The sequence below is a fragment of the Sordaria macrospora genome, chromosome 4 (assembly GCF_033870435.1).
Source record: "Sordaria macrospora chromosome 4, complete sequence".
Lineage (NCBI taxonomy): Eukaryota > Fungi > Ascomycota > Sordariomycetes > Sordariales > Sordariaceae > Sordaria > Sordaria macrospora.
In genome coordinates this window covers 593,788-607,705 of record NC_089374.1, presented here as the reverse complement: position 1 = coordinate 607,705, position 13,918 = coordinate 593,788, and the positions used below count along the sequence as shown (strand labels likewise).

The 13,918-nt window shown below is 51.7% G+C and overlaps 6 protein-coding genes across 6 annotated transcripts; 3 read left to right on the top strand and 3 right to left on the bottom strand.

The window, feature by feature from the left end:
• Positions 1-1,083: 1,083 nt before the first annotated feature.
• On the top strand, positions 1,084-1,521 carry SMAC4_09447 (uncharacterized protein; the record flags this gene model as incomplete). The annotated part of the gene is made up of 1 exon (XM_003349047.1): positions 1,084-1,521. The coding sequence occupies one exon, from the start codon at positions 1,084-1,086 to the stop codon at positions 1,519-1,521; it is 438 nt and encodes a 145-aa protein (XP_003349095.1).
• A 1,747-nt stretch (positions 1,522-3,268) lies between these two features.
• SMAC4_09448 (uncharacterized protein) lies at positions 3,269-3,892 on the top strand (the record flags this gene model as incomplete). Its single annotated transcript, XM_003349048.2, has 1 exon — positions 3,269-3,892. The coding sequence occupies exon 1, from the start codon at positions 3,440-3,442 to the stop codon at positions 3,890-3,892; it is 453 nt and encodes a 150-aa protein (XP_003349096.1). The 5' UTR covers positions 3,269-3,439.
• Positions 3,893-4,931: 1,039 nt separating this feature from the next.
• Positions 4,932-6,809, top strand: SMAC4_09449 (uncharacterized protein; the record flags this gene model as incomplete). The annotated part of the gene is made up of 2 exons (XM_003349049.1): positions 4,932-5,750; positions 6,120-6,809. 2 exons carry the CDS (start codon positions 4,932-4,934, stop codon positions 6,807-6,809), a joined length of 1,509 nt encoding a protein of 502 aa, XP_003349097.1.
• Positions 6,810-7,304: 495 nt separating this feature from the next.
• Positions 7,305-7,706, bottom strand: SMAC4_09450 (uncharacterized protein; the record flags this gene model as incomplete). Its single annotated transcript, XM_003349050.1, has 1 exon — positions 7,305-7,706. The coding sequence occupies one exon, from the start codon at positions 7,704-7,706 to the stop codon at positions 7,305-7,307; it is 402 nt and encodes a 133-aa protein (XP_003349098.1).
• Positions 7,707-8,517: 811 nt separating this feature from the next.
• Positions 8,518-9,583, bottom strand: SMAC4_09451 (uncharacterized protein; the record flags this gene model as incomplete). Its single annotated transcript, XM_003349051.1, has 3 exons — positions 8,518-8,600; positions 8,948-9,440; positions 9,503-9,583. 3 exons carry the CDS (start codon positions 9,581-9,583, stop codon positions 8,518-8,520), a joined length of 657 nt encoding a protein of 218 aa, XP_003349099.1.
• Positions 9,584-12,177: 2,594 nt separating this feature from the next.
• Positions 12,178-13,303, bottom strand: SMAC4_09452 (uncharacterized protein; the record flags this gene model as incomplete). The annotated part of the gene is made up of 2 exons (XM_003349052.1): positions 12,178-12,735; positions 13,058-13,303. 2 exons carry the CDS (start codon positions 13,301-13,303, stop codon positions 12,178-12,180), a joined length of 804 nt encoding a protein of 267 aa, XP_003349100.1.
• Positions 13,304-13,918: the final 615 nt, after the last annotated feature.

Here is a 13,918-nt window from a genome sequence, read left to right as displayed (position 1 = left end):
AAGAGGCGTCGGGCTTGCTGATGGAGGAGAGGCAAAACGCATCGGAGGCGATCGTGTAGATGTTGTGGAAACAGTAATCGGAATAGTTAGGAGTTGTTGCGACGATATCGGCGGAGATCGAGCCCGTGTATTTCGTTCAGTCGGTATTAATCCTGCCATTTCCCACTTTCCTCCAGTCCCACTTCTTACCCAACCAGCGAGTGAACACAGCGAGGTAAGCATCGTTCGTACCCTTCACTCAGTGGGTAGATGGCTTTTTCGCCCTTCTTAGCTTCAAAACTCGATCATCGCTCCATCGTGGTCAATTGTTGCCGCCCGCACAAACATCGAGCCAGCACGCCTGAACCGCCATCATTATCTCCTTGCAAAATCATCTCTATCCCGCATCTACCAACACCTATTCTCCCGAGTCAATATCAATCTATTTTCAACATCTCAACCGCTCAGTAAGATTGCATACCTCTAACATTCTGCCCGTGCACGTTCGCGCCACTAGACAAACATTGCTTTTCGTCGCCGGCCATCCTGGGACACTGTATTTCAATTCCCACCGCAACAACCAAATGGCATCGACCTGTTCTCCACAACTGCGTTGGTGGCGCTCACGGATCCTGGAGTCCCTGGGCCAAGGTCAACACTACCACATTGTACAGAGCGGCACAAGGTCGCAAGCTGCCAGGGTCAACACCATATCTGCCACTCCGGGTCACCTTCCCACCGGACAATCTGCAGCATCTGCTATGGCCTATAGATATATTTCCACGACGCTGATCAGCACTCGCTACTCGTGGACTTCCAGCAACGCAGTCCGCACCATCCAGGACAAAGAACTCTCAACAACCAAAGACCACCGGAGTTTCAGGTACCTCGACCGCACTCCATATCCACTAATCCATTATGATGGCCGAAAACGTACCCTTTGGCCAGCACCCACACGACCACCCGCCCGCCGCCTGGGTCGCTTACCTCGAGGCGACTTAGCCTCACTGCGGACAGTATGAGGAGAGGCCGGTTCACGTTCCCGGAGCCAAGGCATGTCTAGAGTGCCGTAGCGACAGCCCTGGCCCAGTCCGCAGGAGAACCATGTATGGAATCCTGCACGCTGGTGGCGTCTATTGCGGTAGATGTCTTGTTCGCCCGTCTCCGGCGCCTGGGAGGTCTTGCCCGCACTGCTACGCCATGAGGACCGCTGACACGCTGAGGAGAAGGATGGAGGCCTTGATCCGACGGGCCAAGATCAACTTGCAAGCCACGATTGACGTAGTTCCCGTCGAAAACCAAGAGCAGGACGCCGAAGCTGCTGCTCAGGCGGTTGACAACGCGCATTTGGCTTGTATCCAATCCTCGCCCATTTTGGAGGCTGCATTCGAGATTTTGGCCCGTATGCACGGCATCCATGTGGAGAAAGCAGTGGAGGCTGAGGGTGTGCTCATTGCGGCCCTTACCAGGACCGAAGAGGTAACCAACCTCGTGGCAGACGCCTTACTCGCGGTCGTTCCTCGTCAGGCTGGGCTGGGTTAAGAATTGATGGGTTCCCAACAGAGGGTCGAGGCATCTGTTCCATGCATCCTCACCTCTATGAAGCAGGCAAACAAATCAATGACGTCAACCACGACGAGACAACGGCACAAATTGTCGGGTCGAGCAGCTGTTCAACGCAATCAACGCCGAGCACAGTACCTCATCATTCCAAGAGTCCAAGAGCACGATACTCGCAACCAGGACGGCAACCCCTTCGCCGGAGACTATGAGCGGCCAATCCCCGACACCTCGCGTCTTCAGAAAGTTGGGAAAGGAATGTGGGAGGATGAAGATAGAAGGTGAAAGCGGTTGAAGCGTGACTCCGAGTCGCGGGGCCGGAAGACTATGAACCGAAACCGACGGATCGCCGAATGGGCGGAATAGTTGCTCACCACGTCGAGACTCGGGAATACCAAGCCGTCTATCCGGTCAACATATCGCTTTCCAAACCGCACTCCCGGCCGTTATGGCTACAGCGGCTCCTCGGTGAGCACGGTTTGAGGTGGAGGAAGGAATAGGAGTAGGATCTTCATGGCTGTGTCAAGTGGTTAGTCGCCACTGGCTTGGAGGAGTTTGAGGTCTCGGGTACGCCATCCATCGCTGCAAGCTGCTCGAGATACCCAGTGTTTTGGGGGAGTTATGTACGAGTTCAGTTCTACAGTTTTCATTTGTTCGCTACATGATATCACATTTCTTCTTTCACATCAAGAACACAGTTGTTCTTGCTCCGAATTGGTTGTCGTGCTCTGCTCTTCCTTTGCTCCTTTGTTGGGTTTCTTCAAGCTCCTATGACTCGTGTTAATTGGTTCCCAAGACCCCATGTCCTTCGACCAGCAAGTATCACCGAGAACTTGACAAGACCCCAAGTGGGCAACCGGGCAATTCATGGCTGTGTGAACGTGATAATGTTGAACGAGCCTTCTCTACCTCTACCTACCTCTACAGATGACATGCGTATACTTACTGAAGGAGCATCATGATGTGATTTGGCACACACAGTGTAGGTGCTACATGTAACCACACACACATTACCCTATCGACCCAAGTCTCCCATAGACACTACCGATCGCCGTTCGCTAACACCGTCGGTCCTGGCTCGCTCACTGGGCGATTCGATTATAAGTGTTGGGCCGCGTTTACACTATGGGCAACACATGATTTACACTGGCAATAGGCCTCGGTTTGCCCTCGGATTAAAGGTTTTGGTGGACAGTCAGGGCATTGCTCTTAATTTTGTATGCTAGACCCACCGGTGCGGCACGTCTCATGACCTACGGGAGGCGGAAGTAGACGTTAAAAATAACAACAACAACAACAACCGTCGGTCCTGGCGCACCTACTGTGTACCGTACCAGTCATTATTCATACAAGAATACCAGCGAACCAGCTCATACCCCATATATAGAGGTACTAGCTAGAGCTCGTGTACCAGTTCAGAGTCCTCAGACAACACCGCCCTCTAGTCTCTACCCCTCTTCGGCCGGATGAAGGTCAAGAAACTGTTTGCTTCCGCCCGGCAGCGCACGGGCATCCCGGGCACGTTCAACAGACAAGGGCATCGATTCCGCCCCATGTTGTTTACGAGTGAATGGGCACTGGGCAACCGTTGTTTGTCATTTCAACCCGAGGGGAAACTCTTCCTTCCTTCTTCCAACTTCGCAACTCGATCACAGTCTGGTAGTGGTCAGTTATTACCCCGAGTACAGCGATCAATATAGCACGAGCACATCGCCGTTACCACCCGCTTTCTATCGCAAACTGTAGCGCATTTCGACCCGTTTTTTTCGGTACCTCCTCGCTCTCTTTCCTCCTCTCCTTTCGTCATTACCGGCCAGCGACACAATCCACCGAAAGACTGCCCCGCACTTCCTCCTTGTGCATCTTTTGCTGAGCGTTCAGCAGCTGAGAACACAGCAAAATGGCGCCTTTCCAGCTCACTACCACCAACGCCGCCACAGCCATCACTACCTGCGGCTTTTGCTACATGCGCGAGGCCCAGCATGGCAACATGATGTCCATTCCCTGCCCTGACGAGGGAGTGGAAAAGCTTGGAAAACGGATCCAAAAACTGTTTAGGCAAGCTGCGGTCCACTACTGGGCCGCAACCGAGGCTGCCTACACCAGCATGGACGAGAAGAACGCCGAAGCCTCACTTCGCGAGGTTAGAAAGGCGGATGCGGCTCTGAAGCGAGCCTGGACCATTGTTCAGGAGGCTGAGGAGCTTGTACTCAGAATGGAGAAGATTCTTGTTCGTACGGGCACCTTGGTTGCCGCTACAGCGGAGCTTATCCAGGCTTTTGACAGGGCTGCCGACGTCGTCGAGGTTGTGAGGAGTGGCTTTGCCGCCGTTAAGGCTCGCATTAGAGCTTGAAGGTAAGCTTATCACTGACCAGTCAGTCAACATAAAGCGTACATGTACTTTGATGCTCACTACTTCTACAGGAGCCAGGTGATCCAACGGCGCAAATCTAACATCAAGTTACAACCAGTCGCTCCATGCCGCCATCATGGGACAATCCTATTTAATCGAAGAAGACAAAGCGGTTGACAGCACGCGGAAATCTCCTTCCCCCAAGACTACCACTACCGTCGACCAATCACGACAACGAGCCTACCGTGAGCGATGGAATATGAATGAGAAACAGGAGACGAACTCAAGGACGGGTATTTGAATCGGAGGAAGTACAAGGGGAGACTTAACAGCGGCTAGGCACTGTAAGGGGAGGAGAGATTCAAAGTTCAGTGTTGATACTCGGGGATGGAACTTGGTGGTCAAACAACACTGGCTTTGGAGACTGTAAAGTCTGGAGATCCCCCTGAAGTTTGGTATGCTTTCTTTCATTAGTCTTCACAACACAAAGAACATAGTTGTTCTAGTTCATGCTGGATGGGCCTGCTATTCTGCTTCTTCCTTTGCATCCTTGCCCGTGACTATTGGGTTCTTATGATCTACAGCTCCCATGCTTCAACGAGTCGGTTGATGACATAAACAATGATTTGCAGGATCCCCCAAGAACTATTCCGCCCATGCAAGTTGTGTTGTGTCCCTTAACACCTATATGTTTGCTCAAATATTGTCTTGCCCTCGTGCCCCACAGTTTCAGTTCGTGGACTGTCAAGTGCCGTCTAGAACTGCGTTGAAACCTCTCTCCTCTTCTACAAATCTATCACAGCGGCCAACGTTGTACTAATACGTTGTATGTTCCAACCAGAAGACTGTGCGCGAGACCCACTCAACGAACAACTGCCCAATACGAAACTGCACGGTGAAGCTTTCGCTTGTATGTTACCACTTACCAGCGATCAAGATGCCACCGAAGTCAAGCCGTTCACAATCACAAGACCAAGCGTCACCAAGCGAGAGCCCTTCCCGCCTGCGACGCTCCTCACGCTTACAACCATCTCATTCCATGAATACACCGACATCCCAAGAAGAAGGCGCACAAGTATCACGACATTCCCTCGGACAGACACAGCGAGATACCGACACCTCTGCCACAGAACCCCCGAACCCAAGGCCAACGGCTCAGGCGAGCTCCAACTCTCAGACCTCTGGGCAATTATCGCGCGCGCAATCATTGTTTGCGGAGCTGCTCACCATAGAGGAATTCCAATTGCCTCCGTCCGCTCGAGCTGCGATTCAAGCGAGTTACCCTGAATTTACCAACTTGCTTGTCCGGCCTTCTTCAACATCAGTTTCCCAGCAAGTCCCTCTGTCAACAGGTCACGCGCAAGCATCGAAGGCCATCGTCCCTGAGTCATCAAGATCACGTCAACTTGCTCCTAAGCCTTCTCAGGCTTCTTCAACGCCCTCTTCTGGACAGCCCAACCCGAACCTTCGCTTGCCACCGTCTGCTCCAGTTGCGATTCAATCAAGCAACCCTCAACTCGCTGCCTGGCTTGTCCCGCCGCCCTCGACATCCAACTTCCAACAATCAGCTCTGACTCCTAATTACGCGCCAACATCTTCGGCCATGCTTCCTGAGTCCTTGAGGTCTCATAAACCTGGTCCTCATCAATCCCAGACATTTGCGGCTTCATCATCGAGACAGCCCAGCCCGAACCATGTCCGTATGCGCACCACGACCCCTCCAGCTGCTCCTCTCAGGCCGCCCAATCGACCCGATCTTTCTCTCGAACCTAGTGCGCCCATCTTACCCAGCGCGCCCGCTTCACCCACTCCGCCGACTACCACTACCTACACTCCGGTAGCCGCAGGGATCTGTGGGGTAAACGGATGTAACGCCCAAGTCCACATACGTGGTGGGCGAAGATGCCGAGATCACTTGAAGAACAAGGCGATGTACAGACCAGGCTCCGATGCGGAAAAGAGGATGCTGGAGACCAAGGCCGCTGGCAAATGGCCTTGCACAGGTTGTAACTCCGGTGCGGCGGGACGCGGCCACGAATTGCATTGTTGGAAGTGTTTCCACAAGAAATTGTGTGCAAGGCTAAGAAGGAAGGGGTTGGACGGTACCTGTCCTGGGTGTCTGTGGGAAAACTGCCCGAATAGACACTTGGGGTATCAGAATCCTCGTGGGGAGGTGCTTTACCCTGTTAGTGGTGAGGAGGATAACGATGATGATGATGATGAGTAGGAGGAGGAGGAGAAGGATGACAAGGAGGAGGAGGCAGAGAAACATGGAGAAGAGGACGCTGACGAGGAAAGCAACAACGAAGTTTTGGAATACGTCACATACACGAAGAACAACCACGAGGAGAGAGACGAGGAGGAGGGAGACAAGGAGGAAAGCAACAAGGAGGAAGACAGTAATGTAGATGATGAGAATGTATGTGAGAGCCTGGAAGACGACATCGACGAGGACAACGACGAAATTGACGAGGGACACGTTGATGAGAGCCACGTTGATGAGGGTCACGCAGAAAAGAATGATCACGACAAAAACAACGGTCACAATAACAACAATAGTACCACTGACAACGGTGCCCACGAGCCCTACGATTGGCGACGTTGGCACGAGTACATGTGTCGATATTGGAGAGGAAAGGGGGAGGGAGACTACTGCTCTGGTTGTTATTACGAGGGATGTGAGAATAGGCATTTTGCTCACTACTTCCATCCTGGAGTTATAGGAGGGGATTACGACTTTGGCGACGACTCTGCTGAGGACGAAGATGAAGACAACGGCGACGCCAGGGGTGACGAGGATGACGAATGGGGTTTGTATAAACCTCCCGCTGAAAGTGCAAGTGGATCTGGGTTTGGATCCGGCTCTGGAGACCTGTCAGACGGGATGTTGATAGCCAACCTACAGCTAAGGGAGTAGGGGACGAACTTGCAGAGCATGCAAGGGGGGCAATAACAGAGTGAAGGAGAAGAATTCTTCTCCGAAGGAAAGCTATCGCATGCGTATAATCTACCTGGGGTCAAATGCATCCAGAACGGGTAATCTCTTGGATGGAAGACAAGATCCATCTTCATGGGAATCACCAAGAAGTTGTAAGAAAAGTGGGCGACAAAGCCACCACACTCAGTCCGCCAGACGGGCGGTAACATTCGCACAATGCAAACGGGAAGATTTGGAGAACAAAGCGCATTCAAAGACATTTCCAAACAATCACTGCTACCACCTTTCAACTATCATAAATCTCCAAAACGCCTTCCTTTGTTCCATCTCCTTTGTGTCCCAGTGTTTACAGTTTCATATTCCAACCTCCCATCCCTTGTCGATGCCGACTTCAACACTCCAACTCAAACTCCCTCTACCCATCATCAGCACGCTAGCAAGCCACCACGCCACCATCTCACACCCGCCTTACTTCTACGATATAACCTGCTCCCGATAAAGCCCAATATGATACCTCGGACAATGCGGCCATAAACAAGTCCCATCACACTCCTTCCTCGGATGTCTTTTCTTCGCCTCCTTATCTCGCCGAAAATGTTCGCACTTATAACACGGCATTCCCTTCTTGGCATATCCTTTTCCAGTCTTTCTGATCTTTTGGTGGATGTACCAGGTCCGAAGACCAAACAGGGTGCTCAGTTTGATACCGGGGCCTGGGCACTTTTCGTGCGTGTACTCCTTCTTGGTCTTGATCTTGGGCGGCTTGTAGTTGGATGTCATGGGGTTTGAGGGTGGGGTCTTGGTCTTCTTCGGGGGTCGGATTTGGGCGTGGTAGGCGGTGTTGAGACCTGAGCGGTAGCGGGGGGTTGGCGGCATTGTGACTTTGGGAGTGAGGGGTGAGGGTTTGGTAGGGGAGGTACGACTGAGAGCAGCTCCAGATAGAATGATGTGTCCAGTTGTGAGGTGAGTGTAAGTAGGCGGGGTGCACAAAGCTGAATTGTAGGGACTGAGAGGTTGTTGAGGTGATCTTGTCCGATTGGATTTTGAGATCAACATTCAAACCGAGGAAGTCCAGATATTTGTACGATGAATGTAATGAAATGATGTTACACGAAAATGCTCATTGTCCGAAGCTCTGACATTCCATTTCTTGGTACAGCTACCGGTTACACACGTTTCATGATGTGGATATCGGTTTTGTGATCACTTTTTTTTCTTGGAGCTATGGCACAGGGACTGGAAACACGGATTTCTATTTTGAATCCTCCATTGATCCGAGCTCAACGACATATATCACCACCCGAAGCTATCACAAAAGAAGCAGAAGAATGTGGTAAAGAAACTCTAACATCAGGCCGCCCCAAGTCTTTTACAATCTCGAGAGATTCTTCCCCCTCGATGACAGAACATTGGAAGCGCAACCCATGTACATCGTATACACGGATACAATGACATGCAATAACGGATTACCTAGACCCTGAAGCGTATGCCACACAACGGCCCTTCGTTTTCCTTCTTCCAAGGCGTCGGGTTGAACGAACAACGCACTTCGACAGTCTTGCAAGAACTATTGAAAGTGGAACTCTGACAATAAAGTGTGTTTCTTCTTAGATAAATGTATGTTTATTGTAACGCCAAATATGAAGGAGTGTAAAGATGGAAAATGATGATACAGAGGTAAAGCTATTTAAACAAACCCGATCTCCTCCTCCAGGATGCTTCGTAGCAACAAACTCCTCATAACACCATAAACTCCCGTCTTGATAACACCTGGAGACAGATAAAGTGATCATCCAAAGGAACCGAAAACACTTTGTTGGTTCAAGCCATATACGGTCCCGGTTTGCGAGGACAATCCTCAAAAAGACAGCCGGGACATCCATCAGGGTTTCTGTTCTGGCGCTTGTGCTCACAGTACCAGCACGACTTTCCCCGGGCCCTCTGGGACCGACCCGTGGTGCAGCCACGGCAGGGGACGAAGCCTGCGGCGCGGCAGGCGGCCATCCTTGCAGCCCGGCCGGGACCCACTTTGCTCAACAGATGACGTTGGCATTTTCTGACCCGGGAACCAGGGTCTTCGACCGGAAGGTCGCAAGTTGGATCTTCACAGATCTTACGGGCCGGGGCCAGAGCCGGGTTCGGAGCGGGGACCGCGTCAACTCCAACGTTATTGCCACCGAATTCGTTGTTCTGATGCTTGCCGCTGCTCAAGTGATTGTTCTGGACATTCGTACAGTTCAAGTCGTCGTTGTGGTTGCCGCCGCTTAGCTGGTTGTGCTGGACATTTCCGCCGTGTGCGTTGCCACCGTTCACGTAACCGCCGCCGTGAATGTTGAAGTGGAGCGGCATGGGTCGAGGAAGTCCCTGATCCCCAAGCTGCACCGGAGCATTAAAGTTGTAAATATTGTTAATGACTGCAGAAGGCGCAGGCGGGGCAAGGGGAACCCCGTTGGGGTTTGGGCTGTTGTGAGCAGCAGCTTGCTCGGGTGCGTGCTGGCCGGGTGGATTCTCGACGGACGGGTTCTGGATGGGCGGGATCTCAACTTGCGGGTTCTCGACGGGCGCGTGCTGTTCGGGAGGAAAGGGCACGACATTTGCGCCCACGTTGGCCTGGTTTGCGGACATGTGTTAGTAAAGTGATTTGCGCGTGGAAGTGGGACATAAAGGCTTACCGGATCCGGATGATTTGGGTCCGGCCAGGGCACCTGGCCGGCCAAGACTTGGTACCAGTACCGGTAATAATCCTCATCCATTGTCACGGGACTGTTTTCTCATCGCCGAAGCTGAGGTATCGATGAATCGCTGTCAGTGCTTATCACTGCGGTGCGCTTACAGTTCCGTCAAAATGGACTTACGAAAAGGGATGTGCGTCTGGATGGAAGTTGTTTGTTGTGCAAGGCCGCAAGTCCTTGCTGTTTTGATACAATACTGTGGAAATATTGTTGATGCTGGTAGAAGGAGGAGAGGGTTATGGCTGGTCAAAAGACAGAATTTATAGGACAGAGCGACCAAATCCCAAGGTTCAATTTGCGTCCAAGGCATAGTGAAGGGTTGGTATAGCTTCAGGTTTACACAAAGTTAAATACTTCACCATCTGGCCCTCAGGTTTTCTTTGCATGTATCTGGGGATTGGTGGTCACTAGCCCTCGATGAAGGATCAGGTTGGACATGAACCGTTATCAGTCCTGTTAGAGACGTTTATCGGAAGCCCAACTTTGAAGAACCAAAATGTAGCACACTTTACTTGCGAGCTATGTGTACATGTGAGGTGGTGTGGATGCAGACTGAGGGATATATATATGCGACAGGACGATAGGTACGTGCTTGCCAGCATGCAAGCCAGAGTAGAAGCTAACCTGCTTACCTGTGGCCTGCAAGCAATAGCTATCACAATCTACCAGTACCTTTCGGCTACTACTCCGTTACTCTATTGTTCTATCCCAGCGATAATACTCCTGTGCTTGTAACGGTTCGTCACACCATTGTAAGGGGGACCACAGTGTGCAGGGGGATGACTTGAAAGATGACGGTGATGAGGACTCTCTTGGTGATGGAATCCTTCCTCTACCGGGTTTTTGACCCTCCGCCTTTTGGGGGCCTGGTACACGCCGTCGTTGTCGGGGCGCGTGAGTTCCATGTTGAACTATGTCGGAGGATGAGAGGGGAAAGTGTGCCAACGGACCTCCTCGACTCTTGACGAAGGAGGTACCTTTACCTTCCTGTTCGTAAAGAAGCTTGGTTTTGAAGTGTTGGTATAAAAGGATAAAAAGAGAGGGGGGGGGGGGGGGAATGGAATGTGATGTCAGGTTTTAAACCCTTCTGAAAACAGAATTGGCCAATTTTTCGGTTGCTGGAGAAAAAGGAAATACGGTATTAAGTAAATGGTGCAGCATGCTCAATGAATGTGTCCCCATGGCAACATTTGGCTTCAGGTTCCCAGTTGCAATATTTTCGGTGAATGTTGAATGAAGGCCCAAATGACATTTTCCAAGGTTATACCTCCACCTCCATTCTATTATCCCACTTGTTTGACCCGTGTCATCCGTTGATCGGGCCAACCTAGTCCTTCGTCCACTGTATGGTCAAGATAATCTCAAGGCCCGCCGATTTGATGTAGAATGACATGTACTAATAGCGTCGTAGTTATATATGTAGGTGACTGACCTGGAATGTGAAAATGTTTGATGCCATCATGCTGATTCCGAATGGGAAAGGCATGCTCTCTTCTTGTGCCGAGGTGAGCGCAGTGGACGTGAATACGACTGCCACACTGGGGGTGGACTTTATGTTGATCGTTGAGCGAGAAGAGGGAGGGGCGAAAGTGAGGGCCAAACCTTTAATATGTGTAAATGAGTGATAGTCCATGTGTACATCGATGATGCCAACAAGCATTCGGTTATGAAGTGGTTTCTCAGACACTCGGCACCTCAACCTGGCAGTGTTTAAGGCCTTGCCTTCTTAAGACTGGGCATCAATAAAAGGAAGAAGATAGGAGGGAGCAATGGATCTTGCGAAACTGCAACCCGAGCGACTTCTCAACGGGATGGACCACTCAGTACGGTCTTGGACCTCAGGGGCATGATGGTCTTTATTTCCAGACGAAGGAAGTTGACGAGAGATCGTAATCATGGATTGAAACACGAAGGGAGTGAGAACCAAAACAAGGAGGAGAAGACACAAAAAGGGACGATGAAAAGAAAAGAAACTGCAAACCCTTAATCAATATTCCTACTGAGTACCTTACCAGATCCTCATGTCCCATCCATAACCCTTCATTCGCGACCGTGGCGGTTGCAGTGACAGTCGTTCTGCCGTGCTGAAAGACTTGACCCGCTAGCCACACTGGCTACTGTATACAACTCTCTCCTTCGAGTTGTGAGCCCGCTGTAACGAACTTTCCTGCCGATTTTCGTCCTCTTTCGCACTGTTGGTTGGGTGTGTCCTGTTGCGTCGCCGTAGAAAAGCCATCCATTCTTTTCGATGAGGAGCTTGTCCACTACCCCATTGTCGAGAACGAGCTGAGCTCGTATGGGTGCAACCTTATCCATCCGCCGATAATAAACAGCCATAACCGTGGCGTACTAACTGACCGGATTACTTCGTGAGGTGTCATCATGATGAACACCTCGCTCCTGAAGATCCCGTAACTTCTGATCCTTCCCCTTCCAACCAGGAATGAGTAAGGATTGCTTGGTTGTGAGAGCAATCCTGCTTAAGAATTTCGAATGCGGATCTTATGCCCAGACTCGAACTAATTCTTCTCCAAGTACCCCTTTCTTCAGCATGTCCTCGATGAGCCAGCATACCTCTAGGGAAGAATGACCCTACCTGTGCCAACGCATGCCTCTTAGACGACCCGATTCGGGCACCACGAAGCCGGACACCCGCCGCACACGCCAAATCTCTGGCGTCGGTTCTTGCAAAGGCACTCCCAGCAGTTCCTGCCGGGAGCGCGGCGTGGTCGCAACCTATTGCAACCGGTGCAATATCCGTGGCCGGCTGCAACGGCCTCGTTCAGAGCTGTCTCCCACGACCGCGGAGGCGGATTATCCAAGTGGTCACGACAACGGTAAGACCGCCTGGTTTGGGTCATCGTAGGCTGGTCACAGCCGGGCATGTTGCACATCCTTAGATGTGCATTCTGAATTGCGGCGGGTTGCTGAGGCATGCCAAGCGGATGAGGTTCTTCCCGCTTGGGAGATTCAAGGTGACTGTCCTGGAAGAGCTCCTCGTCGGACTGGTCCTCGTCCAACTGCTCCTCGTCTGGTCGCTCCTCGCCAGATATGTTACCGTTTGCTTCGTCACTGTTAGAGCCAGGAGGCCCCTGAGCGTGAAAGCCGCCGAGTAAGAGCTCTTCCTGCGACTGTTGCTGTGGGGCTCCGCCATCCGGCAACCAGGGAAGCTCCTAGTCCTGATTGAAGAGATCATTGAGGTCAAGGTCGTTGTTGAGATTTTGGCCTTGTTGTAGGTGTCTAAAATCCTGCGGGATATTCCAGTCCGCAATATAGCCGTTGTTCATTGCCCAGTGACGGTTGTCTTAAACGCGCGTTTGTTGGTCTTGGACGGCCGGGATATGGTTATTTGGCAGTACGTTGGAAGACAGTGCATGCATCTGGTGTTCGTGCACTTTCTGTAGGTTGCTATGCGGTGTGGGCATTTTTGATGGCACCCGAGGGACCGGAAGGGGTATTGTAGCTTTGTTGGCGAAGAATACCGAGATGACCCACCGGCTGCAATGGTGCATAAGCCAAGGGCCGTGGATTGAACTCGAGGAGGATGTGCTGTTGGGCGACGTTGAATAGCAGTGGTTGCTTCGGGCCCAGGAGGTTCTGGTCTGAAAGGATATCGTCGTTGTTATATTGGCTGAAATTGAATGGATGTGGTGGTATATAAGTTGAAGAGGGCCGATATGGATTGATATTCGTGTTTTCGTGTTGGGCAAGACCGAGTGGCTGTTGTGGCATCGAGGCCATGGGCGACAGATTCGGAGACAAGTTAATGTTCTGCTGTTGAAGACGGGAACCTTGAGTTGAATTGTTGTTGTTGTTGTTGTTGTTGTTGTTGTTATTTTTAACGTCTACTTCCGCCTCCCGTAGGGCATGAGACGTGCCACATCGGTGAATCTCGCGTACAAAGATAAGAGCAGTACCCTAAATGTCCACCAAAAGACCATTAACCCGAGGGCAACCCGAGGCCTATTGCCAGGATAAATCATGTGTTGCCCGTAGCGTAAACGCGGCCCAACACCTCCAATCGAATCGCCCAGTGGGCGAGCCGCCAGTATATGGCGGAACCCGTAGAACAAAGGAAAAGAAAAAAGAAAAGGGCCAAACCACTCCTCCCCGCTCTCGCTCTCGCTCTCGCTCTCCCCCTCCCGCAAGGCCTCCTCCCGTCTCCTTACGCGGTAGACTAGCCTGTCCAAGTCTACCGTAACCTTCTCGATGTCGTGGCTGCGCCCAATCTCCACCCCTTCACCCCGTAGAAACCCTGTAAGGTTGTCAGCGGTGCCCCCGTCGTTGATGTGCTGTTGCCAGAGTGACTGGCGACACACGTTCAACTTGTGGCAACGGAGCTTGCAATAGCACTCC